This window comes from Centruroides sculpturatus, unplaced genomic scaffold (genome assembly GCF_000671375.1).
Source record: "Centruroides sculpturatus isolate CEXI.00-Female unplaced genomic scaffold, Cexi_2.0 scaffold1154, whole genome shotgun sequence".
NCBI classification, from domain to species: Eukaryota; Metazoa; Arthropoda; class Arachnida; order Scorpiones; family Buthidae; genus Centruroides; species Centruroides sculpturatus.
The window spans coordinates 23,414-41,076 of record NW_019385421.1 but is presented as its reverse complement, the minus strand read 5'-3'; the positions used below and the strand labels follow the sequence as shown (position 1 = coordinate 41,076).

General features: G+C 28.0%; 2 protein-coding genes across 2 annotated transcripts in view; one reads left to right on the top strand and one right to left on the bottom strand.

The window, feature by feature from the left end:
• Positions 1-6,869, bottom strand: part of LOC111638830 (thymidine kinase 2, mitochondrial-like) — a 17,791-nt gene extending 10,922 nt beyond the window's left edge. The window contains exons 1-4 of the mRNA XM_023384582.1: positions 6,700-6,869; positions 6,519-6,565; positions 6,370-6,444; positions 3,362-3,415 (exon numbers count right to left, since the gene is read on the bottom strand). Of these exons, the coding sequence (XP_023240350.1) occupies positions 3,362-3,415; positions 6,370-6,444; positions 6,519-6,565; positions 6,700-6,754 (231 nt within the window). The 5' untranslated portion in view covers positions 6,755-6,869. The remainder of the gene's footprint in view (positions 1-3,361; positions 3,416-6,369; positions 6,445-6,518; positions 6,566-6,699) is intronic.
• Positions 6,870-10,877: 4,008 nt separating this feature from the next.
• LOC111638821 (acid-sensing ion channel 4-like) lies at positions 10,878-17,194 on the top strand. Its single transcript, XM_023384570.1, has 13 exons — positions 10,878-10,977; positions 11,062-11,194; positions 11,254-11,359; positions 11,437-11,624; positions 12,173-12,336; positions 12,399-12,559; positions 12,630-12,716; positions 12,844-12,958; positions 13,237-13,300; positions 13,390-13,450; positions 13,523-13,572; positions 13,666-13,741; positions 16,998-17,194. Exons 1-13 carry the CDS (start codon positions 10,878-10,880, stop codon positions 17,130-17,132), a joined length of 1,440 nt encoding a protein of 479 aa, XP_023240338.1. The 3' UTR covers positions 17,133-17,194.
• Positions 17,195-17,663: the final 469 nt, after the last annotated feature.

Here is a 17,663-nt window from a genome sequence, read left to right as displayed (position 1 = left end):
TAGTCGGCAAATTTCAAATGTCCGCTAGTGATGTGGCACTACAATATTTGGCTATGTCTTGGCTACTTTAATATTATTTTTGTTAAATTTTTGTGTGTTTTAGCTGGCAACACAGTTCAACCGTTAAAGGGCTGCCAGTATTTAAACAAGACTTAATTTTCTAATTATGAGTGGTTGTTTGTTTTGTGAGCAATAAAATAATTTAAAAATAATTTTTAACAATACAATAGCGACGATTATTATTTTTAAAAAAAATTTGTTAGGTTTAACATCTATGAAAATTCAATGCAAAGTTGGTTAATAGCAATATACTAATATACTAATTACATGGGATATACTAATATACTAATTACATGGGATATACTAATATACTATACTAATAATGTATTTTTTTCATTTTTTTCCGGTTATCCGACCAACCTGTGTTCCCAATTGAGTCGGATAATCGATGCTCTACTGTAATTTCTTTGTTGAAATTGTTTAATAATTGAAAGTTTTAATCACAATTAACTTAATAATTTAAAAAATTAATGGTGAGTTAATGTATTTTTAATCTTACATTTCGAGTTAACAGATAAATTAATACATGTAATAATTGGATGAGTTCAGCAAAATTAAGAACCTGAAATCTTTAATATCCAGCATCAGATTTAAATAAAATTTCTTTCCATATTCAATTGAAACTTGATAATAGATAAGTTAGTCAAAAACTTTTTTCTAATTAGATATGATGCTCGATATTAAACAATTTTAGTTATTTAATTTTAAGATAATCCTGATATACAATAAAAAGCAAGCATTAACCAAAAACTAACCATTAAAAATTAGAAACTTTAATCCTAAGATATTTAAATATATTATTTCCTTTTTCTCTAACGTAATCAGACAAATTAGAAAAATAATTCAAATTGACAGCATTGAGCAAAATGTTTTTAGGCCAAGGCAGATTCTAATAAACAAAACTGATTTTTACCTGACAATAATTATAAATGATACCTTATATTTTAATATAATTTGCTCAGTATCTAAATTTTTCATGCATTCAGAGTTAAAATGTAAACATTCTATCAGAGTTAAAATGTATTGATGATTTTTTATCAGATGTATTTTATCAGAGTTAAAATGTAAACATTTTAACTCTGATAAAATACACACATCTGAATATTGTTTCAATTTACTGTCATCTATATCCAGTGGAAAATCAAAGAGTTTTTTGATGAAACTTTATCATATACAGTATCACTTGCTAAAACTTGACAAACTTTAAGTTGTTTAAATTTACTTTCAGTAATTAATCATATATTGCCTTTCTCTCATTTCTACAAACATTTCTAATGGTCTTTTTTTTTTGTTAGAGTTTATGATAATTCATAAAATAAAGAAAAATATGATAAGAATGATGTATGAGTGATTAATTTAAAAACATTAATTTAAAAGTATTATGTGTATACAGTACAGTAGTATAAATAGGAGATATGGTAGTGCAGACTTCATCAGGTTACACCACTGGAGAGGATGACATTAAAATGATACTCCATAAAATTTTTGTGCAATATTTCAAAACTTTATTATTAAAACAATAGCCTTGTAGTTAGTGTTAACCAAAACAATTTTTTGTGAGCACAGCTTACATACATCAATATCCCTCCAATGCTAAAACAATACGCTAAATTTACTTTTAAAATCTTGTCAGAGCTGATTTAAAAACTAACAAAATTACAATAAAAAGTACTAAAATATTTTACTTTTACAAAATATAATGCAATTACAAAACTAAAAATAAATAATTAAATATAAATATATGTAGGCTGTGCATATGATAATGTAATTTAAAATATGTCATTTTAATTATGCTGCTGCTTATGTTATTACCATTATATTTAGTAACTAGCTATTACCCGCGGCTTCACTCGCGGATTTTGCAAGCAAACCCTATTTACATTCAATATTTCAACAACCATAGTAATTGTTATTTAACACCTACCACTGAGAATGATGACAATTGCTGAGAATCAAACAAACTGTTTTTAATTTGATAAATTTTCTGGAACATTTACAATCGTTATAATTGAACCAATATGCAAAAAGAAATTTGAATTTAAAACAGTTCGAACATTTGGTTAAAAAATCAAAATATATAAAAAATATTTATAACAATGTCTGAAATGTTATAAATTTAATACCTCTAAGTACTTAATGAAGACTAAACGTTGTTGAAAATAAAAAGTTGCACTAAAATAGTATAGTAGAAGCCATTCTTCAGGTTAAGCCTTAATGCTCTCCCTCTCCCTCTTGTGGAGAAATTTCGAAAAATCCCTTCTTAGTGTGCGTTTTCATGATGTACCCTAACTGTGTACCAAATTTCACCTCTAGGTTCTGGAACTTTCTAGAAAAAACTGGAACATTCTCATTGAAGCGTCACACATTTTCGAAGTCAACCACTTTCAACTCCCACTTCTCTTACACCCTTATAACTATCGAGACGCAAGCACCATAGTGCACAGAGTGAAATATAGGCACAAACACGTCTATTCTTATCTATATATATACAGATATAAAACATATCAACAGAAATTCAATAGCTTCAAAGTTCCATATGCTTCATATCTTGATACCATTTATAATGTAGTTTATTTGTTATTATTTATCTGTATATTTATTCATGTAGAAATGATATATAATCGGATCGTTATAGTAGACTGAATTTTGTATTTAATAAGTGGAAAAGAAACTGCATTTGCTGTTGTTGGTTATGACGAAGTTTCTGACGGTTTGAAGAAAATAAACGTTTCTAAAACACTGCTGTCACTTTTGTTCTCCGCGTTATCTGTGCATATGTATATATAGTTGGCTTATTGTTTAACCATATTTTTCATTCAATTTATTGTANTCCCAAAAAATTATACGTGTTTTGGAAATGTTGAGTCGAATTAGTCTAGAATCGGTTAATTTTATAGAAGAAAACCTTTCGAACAGCCTTAGTCCGTAAAGTTCCCACCTATCGGGCTGCGATTGGCTCATGTATTTAATCGTTCCTACAACGTAATTTTCGGTTAGCGTGGAACGTATCTAAGCGTTATAGGGGGGTCTACTGTAAACATACATATTAGAAAATATTATAGTTCTTTTAAAGAATGCAGATATGCTATTCTATGTTAAATATGAATGGGACAAGTTACTAATTACTACAAGAAAATTTCTTTTTTTCAAAATCACATTGAAAATAAAATATAACAAAACCATATTATTAAAAAATTCATAGAGAAATTAACTATAACTAAATATCTTTTATTCAAATAAATAAATCATACTTAGGTTTTCATATATATAGAGGTTTGATATGAAATTTTTATGTAATTACCAATAAATTATAACCATTTATATTTCTCCATCTTTCCACAGGTTCTTGAATGACCTAATAAAAAAACAAATTGTTATATTCAATTATAAAACAATAACAATTTTTCAAATAATTGTAACATTTAAAATAAAATTACTTCATATATAAAATAAGTCTAAATATAACTTTAAGGATAACCAATACAACTTATATTTTCAAATTCAACAAGAGCTATCAATTAAATCATGGCAATAACTTAATTGTTGATAAAATTATATTTTTGCCAAGAGTTTATATTGTCACTTCCTGCTATCTTGAAACTAAAAATATTCTGAGCTTACACAGAATTTTATGTATCACCATTTTAACGTATTCTTACTATCCCATGCACAAAAAGTAGTCCTTATTTACAGCATTCATTTCAGGAAGAAAGAAATGAAATAAATTTAAATAAAATTTTTAAATTATTTCACATATTTCTTAACTGTTTGCATTTTTCAATGGAAAATTCTTCAAATCAAAATGATAGTGTTTCCATGGTTATAGTGAAAGGATAGAAGTATTGTTTTGTAAGTGAGCAATGGAAACTCTTCCATAACACAAAATATTCCAAAAAAAGGCAAGAATTGACAAAATAATCAGTAATACCGATAAATCTCTATTAAAATATTTTTGAAAACATGAATAAGGAAAGACAATAATAAATGGAATGTGTCATTAAATCATATTAAATAAACTCATGTAGCACATGAACACATTCATTCAATACAGCAAGTATCAACTACAATTATTGTAAAAGCTACTACACATTAGTACAATTTCTGTCAAGTGATGTAATTGTACATGTAATTGCATTTTTCTATTTCCACAACAACAAACAAATCTTATATTTTTCTTTGCTTTAAGAAAATGTTACAAGATTAGAACATAGAAGCTTGATAAAAATCCTGATTTTCCTTGGTAAAAATTGTTTTAAAGAACTGCAGGAAGTATGTGGAAACCAGGCAATGTCTTTCAGAATTGTTATAAGATGGATGGAATTATTCAAAATAGTTGCAATAATACATCTAATCAACTGCAATCTGAAAGACCAGTGGAGAATAAAGCTTTCCAAATTAATTTCAAATTTCTCTTTTAGAATAAAATTTACAGATAGATAAAGAATCCTGTGAAAACTTTATAGGTAGGATGTACTCTCAAAAAATTGCACAGTTATTGAAAATGCTAAAGATTACATCTTGCTGTTCCACATCATTTCACTGAAGTGAAATAATGGCAACAATGTGCTATTGCCCAAAATCATTTGCAGCATTACAAAAAAAAGATACTTTTCTTAATCAAATTATTGCTGTAAATGAAATCTGAACCCAGTTGTATGAAGTAAGGCTTAAAAGGCAGTCAAATAAGTGAAGAAATTTGATTCACTGATTCAAGAAGTTACAGAGTAAAAATATCAAGGTTATGATTATTGCATATGAAAGGTTAGATATATGATATCACACAGCATACCAGGTGAACAAACAGTTAATCCTAATTATTTATAGGAAATTTCTAGAGCCCAGCTGCACAATGGAATGAGCTTGAGCTATTGCAAGAATTGCCAATCATTCTGCATACCGTAATAATGTTCACTATCAATCACCAAAGTTAAGGATATTCTTTATAGATAGGACTGAAATACTGGAACATCATGCTTTGTGAATTTTGATTTGTTAAAAGACTCAAAGAATCCTACATGGAAGATGATTCCATGAAGATGAATCATTTGTGCTTTCGAACAGTCAGAGTAACACATCCAGAAAAATAATTCTACAGACAGAATATGATTTCTAAAGATTTGACAAAAAGTTTTGAATAATTTGAGTGGCTTCATAAAAATAATCACACATGACTGATTTGAAAAAAAAATTCTATTTTCTTAAAAAATGTTGTTTTAATAACTTAATTGGCAGCTCTCATATGCATATAAAGAATAAATTAGTAATGATTAAAAAACAGTTTTATAACTACAGATGGCACTATTTGTTTAAGTAAACACATTACCATCATTTCAATGTCATATCTGATTAAGGAAGCACAACTACTAACAAATCACAATTGATTTTCAAAGTCACAATTGATTTCCTGTTTTATCTATTATAACACCACCAATGATGCATAAAAATATGATATGATTTTTGTTTTTAATACAAACTGAAACACAGACAGCACATTTGTAAATGATGTGCTAATCACTGCTTAATCAAACATGGCATCAAAATGATGGTAGCATGTGCTTAAAGCATACATGCTTCCATAGTTATCAAACTGATAATTTTTGAAACCCCCTTTTTTTTATCTGTACTTTGTAAGCACTTAAGACTATTATACATGCACATGCATATTAGTTATAAAGGATTTTAAAATATAATTACATTAGATACATTTCTATATTCAACGACTGGCTCAACAGTGAGAAAATGACATTTCTAAATAGACCATTGAGTTGTCCATTGAACTGTGACATCAGCATAGTTCACCAGTGAGTATTCAACAAACTAACACGGCAGCTTCCATAAAACAAGTATATTTTGCTTATAGAAACTATTGATTCACTCTTGCTATGAACACTGTAATAGCAAACATGTTAATGAACAATCTGCATATGATAAAACATGTGATTGCATGATTATGTTGGATAATTTGGTCAATATTGAAATATTAAGCTTTTTTCAGAAATAAGCTACCTCCATGAATTCATTCAAAATTTGATTAGGGCCAATAAGAGTTAAGTGAGTAACTTTAATTATTTAGCAAAAAGCCACAAAATTGTTGCCTTCTTAATTAAGTTGGTTATCATAAAATGCATCCTTTCAATGCAAATGTTTCTTTTTTCTATAAAATGTGATGTCAAATCGTTCAACGGAGGGACTCAACAGAGAACTCACCAGTCATATAAGTGTTGAATTTAGAAACTTAAGGTTAATCATCTTTAAAATTATGTGGATTGAATATTAATTAAATTCAAAATAAAATTTTCTTTCGTTTACTGTAGTGCTTGGAAAGTTTGAGAAATATTGTAATAACGTTGTTTTTCCACTTCCAATATTCCCTTCGACTGCAATCTGTAATCAGAATTTTGTTTTTTCATGTAATATTTATCAAGAAACTTTCTTTCACATTATCATTCATTACTTACTGTATACATATTCCTTTCACACGTTTTCAACAATGAATTATAAATTCCTAAAAATAAACAAATAATTATCAATAAATTATCTATAGACAATATTTTATTCTCCGTAAATATCCGAAATACTAAATTTCTACAAAATTAATAATTAAAATATTAATAATAATAAAACATTACTTCCACAAACCTTTTGATATTTCGGAAGGACAACAAAATCTTGCAAAGTTGACAATTTTAATCATTTTAAAGCTTATTTAACGACTAGAATATACTTATTAAGTTTATATCATTATGTTGACAAGTACCAACACGAAATACAAAAGCACATGTTAAAAGATTCTTATAATTAGCACCAGAGGCGCGTTCGTCGTTGTATTTTTTTAAGTTATCAAACTTTAATATTTACATACAAAAATTTCATTATAAATTTATAGTATGAAATTAATAGTAAACTTTTACACAATTTATTTGCAATAATAATATTACATAATAATCTACTTAAAATTATAAGTTAATAAATTCATATTCTATCATTGAAATTAACATTTCTAAACATAAAATTAAATGTTTTAAATTTGAACGACGCAAATCTATAGGAAAATGATAAATGATATTTAGATTAATTCGCAAATAAATATGAAAAACTAAAATGATAAATTAATTTTGATTGTAAAAAGTTCTTAGTTTTCACGTATAAATGAATAATGTCACATTTTATTCTTTATGTCAATAATTTTATGATATATTGTTTTATCTTCTCAAATATTTATAAACAAACTTTCTATTCGACAGTGTTTGATATTTCTGAAATAATTAATTAAATCGATCAACAGAATAATGCGTGTTCCAATGATGGATAGTTCATTAGGAAGAAAATAACTATCGATCATTTTAACCAATCTTACATAAATATGAATAAATAAATTATATTAGCTAAATTTATAAGTCAAAAATTAATACCGAAACTTATTGAATTATGCTATGCATTTTAGAATTACAAACAACATTAATTTTGTGTTTTTTTTCAACCTTTTCAAGCCCATCGTAGGTTTGGTCAAGTCCATAAAGGAACAGTTGGGTGATTAGAAACGGACCCGACACAACCGGGAATTTTTCAGGGGTAGACACCACCTGAAAAATTCTTGTGGTTTTTCGACCACAAGAATTTTTCAGGTGGTGTCTACCCCTGAAAAATGATTCGATCCAGAGTTCCCCAAAGCTGTAGACTAACGTCGTAACTGTATCGATTATCCGGTCAGTATATATTTTGGATTATTGACATAAAAATGCGCTGCGCGCGGTAGTTTGATTTTAAATGCATAATTTCTTAACACTTTCTAGAAAAATATTCAGTAGACACAAATCCAGGGAGTGTTGATGGGAGATCGCTTCTGAGTTTGTATTGCTAAAACGAATACTGAGTATACTTGCTTTCATACTAAGTACTTTACAATTAATTTATTTTCTTATAAAATGAGTATGACTTTAAAAATGGATGCCAGGATCAATACTTTTCAGACTCCACGGCCTAATTTCTTAGAGACATTATACAGCTATAGAACGAAAAATATATAACTTTCCATCCTATGGGAACTAAGAGGGTCTTTTTTAGCAATTCCATTGCGGACTCGGCCATGCCCACATTGATGGTCAGGATCCAACATATCCAGACGGATCACTTCCCAAAAAATTCACTGAAATTTTTCGACTCAGTCCGGATTTGATCCTAGTTCTCCATGAGCAGTAGGCTTCCACTTTTACTCTAGGCTATCCGGCCGTCGAACAAACATATTTTCCGTCGAACAACATAAAACTCTGAGAAAGAGATGCCCTCCGGCTATGGCTGAGTATACCCATACGTTAATGGGCGCGCTATTGTAGCTAGAGCCTGTTTTCTGATTCGCTTTTAAAAAGGAAGCACGAGGGTGGTAAAGCTTTCTATTATAATAACAAAATATAATTAATATTATTTATTTTATTACGCGAATTGAATATCACATCTCTTAATGCGATATTTAAACTTTAAAATATATTTTTATCATAGATTGGTTTGGTTTATTTGGTTACGGCAACGCGATACATCGGCGATCTACCGAAGAGGAAAATCCTTCCGAGAGATATTTCAAAGAAAATTGGCTTCTATTTAGGTGTTACTAACGTGAAGAAAACCCGGAAAATCTCACGTGGCCAGCCTGTTGGCCGGATGCAAACCCACGACCAACTACCAGTGTTTAGGGAACAGAAGACCGCTTGGCCACTGGTGGACCTACGAATTATTTTGAATTAGATATACTCGTATGTATACTGCAATAAATCTATTCATAAACATCAAACGTAAATGCATTTTGTCACAGAAATAAAACGTTTATAAAAATATTTTCGTTACTGAAATCTGTAGACAAATTCTTTGGGTTCTTCTTTTTCAGAATCACTATTTTCCAGTTTTACATGAATCGCTTGTTCTGCATAGGGGGCCAGTTTCCCATAAAAGACCTTCCAGAAGGCATCCTCCTAGGCAGATCGCCCAAATGTTGCGTTGCCATACCTTAACAAACAAACACATAACAGTAGACTGACGTCATTCCGCTTGGGTCATTCGGTGGTCTCCTTTAAGAGATTTACCCTCAAAGGCTCACATTGGGGTCTTTAATTTATTCAGCGAATTTACAACTATGTGTTTCTTTAAAGTTCATAATTATTAATTAATAAATAACAATAAATAGTAAATAATAATTTGTAATAAAAATACAGAAGAATCAGCATTTAAGTAGTAGATAATGTAAGTTTAAGTAGTTCTATAATCTGAAAAGTTTAGTCTATACCAGGGGTGGCCAATAGCTTTTGCCCCTGGGCCGAATTGGAAAGAAAACTTTTTTCACGAATCGAACCAGAGGCTGCCCTAGCAAGATTTTGAGGTGGTGCGAGATCTCATTGTGGTGTCACCCTGTAGAGACTAAATTGTACATAGAGATTACAGATAGACTACATTTTTTACATTAGCATGCTTTACCAACATTCTACTCAGTACTTAATTAAGAGATTTGTAACAGAGGGTTAACTCTAAACGCACAGTGAGTTGTTGACTTTTTTTTTTTGTTTTTTTTTTTTAGGCGTCAGAATTTTTCATCGAGCTATTCGGACTTGAGTAGCCAATATTGAAAGATTAATCGCGGGCCGCATAAATTCATTAGACGGGCCAGATTCCGCCCGCGGGCCGCATATTGGCCAGGCCTGGTCTATACATTACTCATAACTACTTCTTAATGAACTCGAAATATATCGATTATATAGTTGCATTTGTTATTATTATTATTATTATTAAGAATAAACTATTCATTTTCCAACAATAATGTAAAAGAAAGGTGTTTTCCTACTTTCAAGTCATTTGGCACGCATTTTAGAGATCATAAATGTAGTTGCTCTAAAACGCACGGCCCTCGAAATCCACTTTGCAAATTTATATAGATTTTTTTCTTAAAAGGTTCAGAAATTTACTTTATTGAATGTACTGATTTCAAGGACAATGGAAGTCTTGAAAGTGGAAAGTTTAAAGTTATCTGGAGAACTTTTAACAAAACAAATAAAACACAGAAAAAATTCTATAAAAGATATAGTCTCTTTTAATTAAACAGGATAACAGTTTTAGAAAAGAGTCTGTTTCTCAATATTTTAATAGTATATTTTTGTTGGGTCGAAGCGGTTAAGGAATCAGTCTACCTATCCAGGGAACCACAAATATGGGCGACCATTCCCAGAAATTTTTCGGGGTAGTCTGTCCTGGAAATGTCGGGCCCCATCTCTCATCACCTAGCCGGCCCCATTCTGACCGAACCCATGAAGGTAAAATTCAAAAAAAAAAAAAAATGCTTTCTTAATACCCACAGGGTGGCAAGAGTCAACAATAAAAAAATGTACATTCTTGTTATTGACGATAGAATTTTATATTATATTTATAAAACTCTCCATAATAAATGAAATAATAACCTATTGGATTCTTTAGTAATATTTAAATATTTCAAATTAAGTTATCAAAAGGCATAAGGTCGAGTTTAATTCCATCTTGACAATCTTTTATTGTATTTTATATAATCATAATCTCAGTAAAAGTAATTAACACCTTTCATAATTAAAAAAAATGAAACTGATAATTTTTTAAGTTGAAAAAATAGGAAAAAATTAGAGATAAAAAAATAACGATTTCCGATAACAAACTCTTTCATTATGAATTCAAAATGTTATTTAAATGCATGGTGATTGGTTGATAGAATTTCTCGTTCAACCAATCATATCGTATGTTAACTTACATATCTTTTTCAGTTTTATTTCTACTAATAGATAATTTAGAGCTGCTAGAAATCCTTAAAAATGAAATCTTATGAAAAAAGATCTAATACAAAACCACCTTATATTATTGCGTGGGAAAATTCATCAAAAAATAAGAAAAAGTTATCTCGAAAAAAATGCAGTGAAATATTTTTTTTGAACTATCCTAGTATTAAAGAAAAACACAGAAATATCAAAATTTTTTGGTTAATTATTGTATTTGGAGGTTTATCAGGTTTCACATATTCCAGTTATAAATTTCTAACGAATTTCTTCGAATATCCTGTTGTTGTTAATCTAGAAGTAGAGAATGAAGGTGAACTATTTTTTCCAGCTGTAACAATTTGCAATTCAAATAGGTAAGCCTAGCAAAAAACTTTAGAAATAATATTATAAATTAATTATTTTTCTATTCTAGAATGAGAGTATCGGAACTCCATAAAGACGTGTGTAAATCTAAGCGAAAATCTTGCGAGTATTTACGTATCATACATGAAAGTTCTTCAGATATTGAGAATAAACCGGTATATACGATATTATATTCAAACTTATTATTATATCTATTAATAAATTTATCATAATTTATCATTACTTGATATAGGAATTTGTCTTTAAATTTGCAACATGCAGTAATTCTTCGAAAAGAGAAATGACATTATATCATCAAAAATTACTTGCATTCACGAATACTTTCTCGAGATTTGAAGATTGGAAAATAAAAAAAATGAGTCACCAGATAGAAGACATGATTGAAGAATGTACTTTTGATGGAGAAAAATGTGATGCTTCGTAAGAATTATATCGTTTTTAATAAATAATTTGAGTTTATTTTTTAAAAATAATTTCATCAATGATGCAAAGAATCATTATTTTTAGCTATTTCCGCCCTATCGGCAATGAGAAGGCCTTTAATATACCAACCGCGAGTTTGGCCAGGCTCATAATGAGGGCGGCCGGGTGGCGAGGGACGGAGCCCAATACAGTATATGCGGGACGGATTGTCCTAAAAAATTTCTGGGAGTTGATCCCAGGTGACCATAGCGAGAGGCTTACGCTTCACTGCTTCGACCATCTACAAATAACAATTCGAACGTAGGATTAATGGGAAAAGGCAATGCAATACGTGAGCGATCTGCCGAGAGGAATAGACTGGAGGATTTTCTATGAGAAACGCGTCCTTATTTAACTGTTATTCAAGCGAAGAAAACCATAAAACTCCATGCGGCTAGCGCGTTGGCGAAACGCGAACCCACGACCTTCAGTGGTGTTATCCATTCAACCATTGGGGCGAAATGTACTTGTAAATATATTTTTTGAATTGATATTATTCTTTGCAGAAGCTTTACTCCTTTGGAAAGTTTTACATATGGCAGCTGTTATACTTTTAATGGACGTTGGATGAATTCTAGAGGACAAGAAGATATGGGGAGAAGGAAAAGAAAGAAATTTATAGATGATGGAAACGAAAAATTGATTTCTAGATCTACGAATCCCTTCTCTGGTAAGAAATATTTTTACAAATTTTAATTTATTCTAAAAGTAATTACTGGTTATTTCTGTTAGGGTTATCTTTAACTCTAAACGTTCAGATAGAAGAGTATTTATCAATAACATCTAAAATGGGAGTTCACGTAATAATTCATTCACCAGACGAACGACCTTATCCAGAAGAAACAGGCATCGACATTAGTACTGGATTTGATACTGCTTTTGCCATTCAAGAGGTTTGTAAATAAATATATATGTGCGTGTATTTTAAATATATGAGTTAAGATTTGAAATTTAAAATTTTAGAATCTTTACAGAAGAATGTCTAAACCATTTAAAGATAAGTGTGTTCTTTACGGTAAAGATGATTTTAAGAAAATAAAAAGTCAAAAGGTAACAAGTTAAAAAGTTTTATTATCTTATCTGCTAATTAATGTACTGTACAGTACATCTGAGCAAAGGTCATTATTTGGAGCTTTAATCAAACTAAAATATTAGATTTTTCTTTTACACTCAACAGGAATGTCTTTCATTATGCACTAGAGATCTGATTAAAAAAGAATGTGGTTGTTTGGATCCTACTTTGAAATTTTACAGAAACGTAACATTTTGCGATTTGACTAAGGAAGAAGATGGTATTATTATTTTTAACTTATAAAAATTATATTATACTAAAGATAAAAATTATGGATGCTTCTAAGTAATAAGCAGCTAAGCAAGCAAATCAATAACATACTGCCATAATCCATTTGAAAAGAACTACATTATTGGCTTGCTTATTAACTGCTTGATACTTAAACAAACTGTCTATGAGGCGATTCTATTTTATAATATTTTATGTCATTTAAATTACATTTAGATTTATTAAATATCTTTAAAACGGTAACAAAACTAAAATTTTTTTTTTTGGTAGCATGCTGCATGATGAAAATGAGAAAAGTGAATATTTCTTACTGCCAGTGTCCTCTACCTTGTCAGTGAGTTAAAATCTTGATATTTTGAAAATATTAAAATTATACCGTAAAATTGTTACATAATGAACATTATACATTTACTTGGAATTTAGTGAAATTACGTATGATGTAAGTCTTTATTCGACAATATGGCCATCAGAATCAGAATTTAAGGTTAGAATTTTCAGATGCTTTAATTTTTTAAATAATTTGTGTATAATTTTTTAATGTAAAATTATTTTGTAGCTTCGCTCTTTAAAGAATTTGTCAAAACAAATCACTTATGAAGAATATAGGTAAATTTAACGACACAGAATAGCCTCAAATTGATATTACGTTAAAACATTGATTTTGTATAACATTCTCTGTATATTACTTTCATTTCTAAGAAAAGGACATCTTCAAATGAATGTATTCTTTGACAGAATGGAACGTTTTATTTATAATCAACATCCTGTTTATGAGGTAAAATTTTAGTAATTCTCATACATTTTTATGAAAGTATCAGATATAAATTGTGCTTTAATTTTTTACTTTATATTAGTAATAGTGGTTTGACACATACTAATCACAAGTTTTAATTAAATTAATTTTCTAATCACAAATTTGATACATACTGAACACAAATCTTTAATTTTTATAGATGTTTATGAAAAATATACTTACAATTCATCTTATTGAACGTTGAGGTTTGCTGACTGTTGAAACCTCTTGATTCTGATGAAAAATTACTCCATATTTATACTTACATTTAAAGATATCGAAAAGATGTGGTCGAGAATTATTAATAAAATGTTTGCTAATTTTTTTTTTTTGTTCTAATATTCGAATAAATTAAAATACGACAATTTGAAATAATATTATAACAATAAGACAAAGTAAAGTAGGGAAATAGTTCAATATAATAATTATTTAATTTATATTTGTTACTTATTTATTAAATACCTATACAACGTATTGATTTTGAAAATATCTATTTTTTGTTCAATTAAGAATTGTTCGTAAGATAGAATATCGCAAAGAGAACAATGCTTTTTTAAATATTTGTGGTAATAACAATTCTTTTTAATATTATCTGATCTTGGACACCCAAGAAGTTCGATGTCTAAATAATTGTAGTTCCAGCTTTTATTTAATAAAAAGATTTTTTCAATCTGTCCAACTTTAAATAAAAATAATTCGTTATACGTTGTGAAATAATTTAATAAGTTTTGTAAATTACTATGTTCGATCCAGCCAGTTATATCCAATGGTTTTTCGTCTATAAAATTTAATCCATGAATTTTTTGGTAGTAAAATTAACTTGCCATTGATCTTTCGCTGATAATTGATAATTTTTAACAGAATCTATATAAATGTCTATTACAGCTTCTATAGGACTGTGTAATGTTTTTATGGCCAACTGTCGATAAATAATTTCACGATCTTTAACTTGAAATGTTTCAAAATCTATTAGCATCGCATTCTGTAATTTTATATAAATAAAAATTAGGATTAGTATTATTTTATAATTTAATAAGAAAATGACAAAAAGATTTCGTACATAAATATATTTTACTGGCCGTAGACTTATAGAATGTTCATTGATATACCAAATGTTGTCTTGTCTTCCTATTTTTGATATTATATCACGATTATATTCAATTATTTCATCCATTTTGTCAAAGTGTTAATGGGAAATCTATAAAAATATAATTTTTAAAATTTATGTTGTAATTGAATTGAAATGAAACTTGTGTTTTTAAAATTAAAAAAAGTTTAGTTACCAAAATGAAATAAAAGTAAAAGATATAATATGAGAATTTAACTCAAACTGTACAGTAGCAATAATAATAATAATAATATTAAAAAATTGTCTTTCTTCAAATCGAATTTATACTGTGTGAACAAACCAACTCATTAAACTTTGAATTACTATATGGTTTATATTAAACCATAATTCCTTTATTTCTTTGAAATAATATTTATTTACCTGATAAACTATAATTAAGGAAATATTTAAAAATATTAAACTTTAATAAATGAAACTCTGATTATACACATTTTTTAAATTATAAACTCATCTCACCTCAATGTAAATTATTATATATCAACAAACTTTAAGAATAAATTTTACAACAATAAGGTAATTTATTTTAAAAACAACTTATTTAATTAAATTAACTAAAAACATAATAAAATTGTAAGATGATCTGTATTAGTTATATTATCGTATGTATATAATTATATTAGTTTTAAATATAATATAATCGATTACATTTATTTAATATTAACTTATTATCAATAATATTATCATTTTAATTAATTTCTATACATTTAAATTTATATTACTTGGTATTAAACTTTCAGATAACGAACCTCTGATTGTAATTCCTTAAAATTTTGTTTATCATATGACAGATATAAACCATACATATAATTGTCGAACCTTACCGATTTTTTAAGTCTAACTGTTAAATTTTAAAAAATAATAGATTCATTATAAAAATGAATTTTGATGAATTACTACCAAAAAAATTCATGGATTAAATTTTATAGACGAAAAACCATCGGATATAACTGGCTGGATCGAACATAGTAATTTACAAAACTTATTAAATTATTTCACAACGTATAACGAATATTTTTATTTAAATGTGGATAGATAGAAAAAAAAATCTTTTTAAAAACTGGAACTACAGTTATTTAGACATCGAACTTCTTGGGTGTCCAAGATCAGATAATATTAAAAAGAATTGTTATTACCACAAATATTTTAAAAAGCATTGTTCTCTTTGCGATATTCTATCTTACGAACAATTCTTAATTGAACAAAAAATAGATATTTTCAAAATCAATACGTTGTATAGGTATTTAATAAATAAGTAACAAATATAAATTAAATAATTATTATATTGAACTATTTCCCTACTTTACTTTGTCTTATTGTTATAATATTATTTCAAATTGTCGTATTTTAATTTATTCGAATATTAGAACAAAAAAAAAAACAAAAACAAAATTAGCAAACATTTTATTAATAATTCTCGACCACATCTTTTCGATATCTTTAAATGTAAGTATAAATATGGAGTAATTTTTCATCAGAATCAAGAAGTTTCAACAATCAGCAAACCTCAACGTTCAATAAGATGAATTGTAAGTATATTTTTCATAAACATCTATAAAAATTAAAGATTTGTGCTCAGTATGTATCATATTTGTGATTAGAAAATTAATTTAATTAAAATTTGTGATAAGTATGTGTCAAACCACTACTAATCTTGAATATTGAATTTTTCTTTGAACATAGCTTATTTAATTCTAATAGGTTAACAACCATTTGAAAGATTTAATACACAAAATTAACTTTACGACAAATAAAGGACTAGAAATTATTTAATAAAACATTTTTTATATTTATATTTGAATTGTTTGACAATAGTTTAAAGCAGGGCTGTGAGGTTGCGTAAAAATCTACCGACTCCGACTTCACAGCCCTGGTTTAAAGGTACAAAATGTCATGAATCAATACAAAACACTGGTTCTCATAAATTTAAAGTTGTTATACAAAATATTTTAAATTAAATTGTTTGTTTGGAGTTTTCTCTGTATATTCTAAGTAACGTATGCAACCTTTCTAGATATCACGTTTAATAAACAAATCAACAGAACATTTGATTATCATCTCATACATTTCCATCTTTTAAAAGCTTATTTTAAAACTGTTTTTCTTTTACAGAAGGACGAATTTTTCAGTCATCTTGGTGGACAGTTGAGTTTGTGGTTGGGATTGTCACTATTAACCCTTTTTGAATATTTAGAAAAATTTTCACTCTTTTGTATACAAGTATATAAAAATTTCTCTAGAAAATAGATGACAGTCTTAACATCTACATGCAATTAATTTTAAGGCTTCAAATGTCTCTAGAATGCTAATTTTTGTGACTGTTATTAATATTAGAATATTTGAAAATTCATCAAAATTTTAATTACTCACAATTTAATTAAATATTTATAAAAATTGTTATTTATTTATTTAGCAAAACATGTACCATATCTACATCTAATAGCTACAAATATTTTTCTACATATTTATTATTAATGTTGAGGAAATCATGAGATATATATTCGTTCAGTGAATAGTATTACCACAGAATTTATACTAAATGACATAACACGTTTGCATTGCTACTCATATCATTTGATACTAATATGTAAGCACCTAGAACGCTAGGAGCAGAGGCATTTTTAAGGGGTGCGCAAGCACAGCTGCACCTCCTTCTGAGGGTTTTATTCCGAGTAATGCCAGGTAAGTCAGATAGTAAAAAGTTTTGTAAGGTATATTGTTTCTTTTCCGCCCCCTTTAAATATTTCTGGATTTGCTATTGCCTAGGATTGTGCGAAT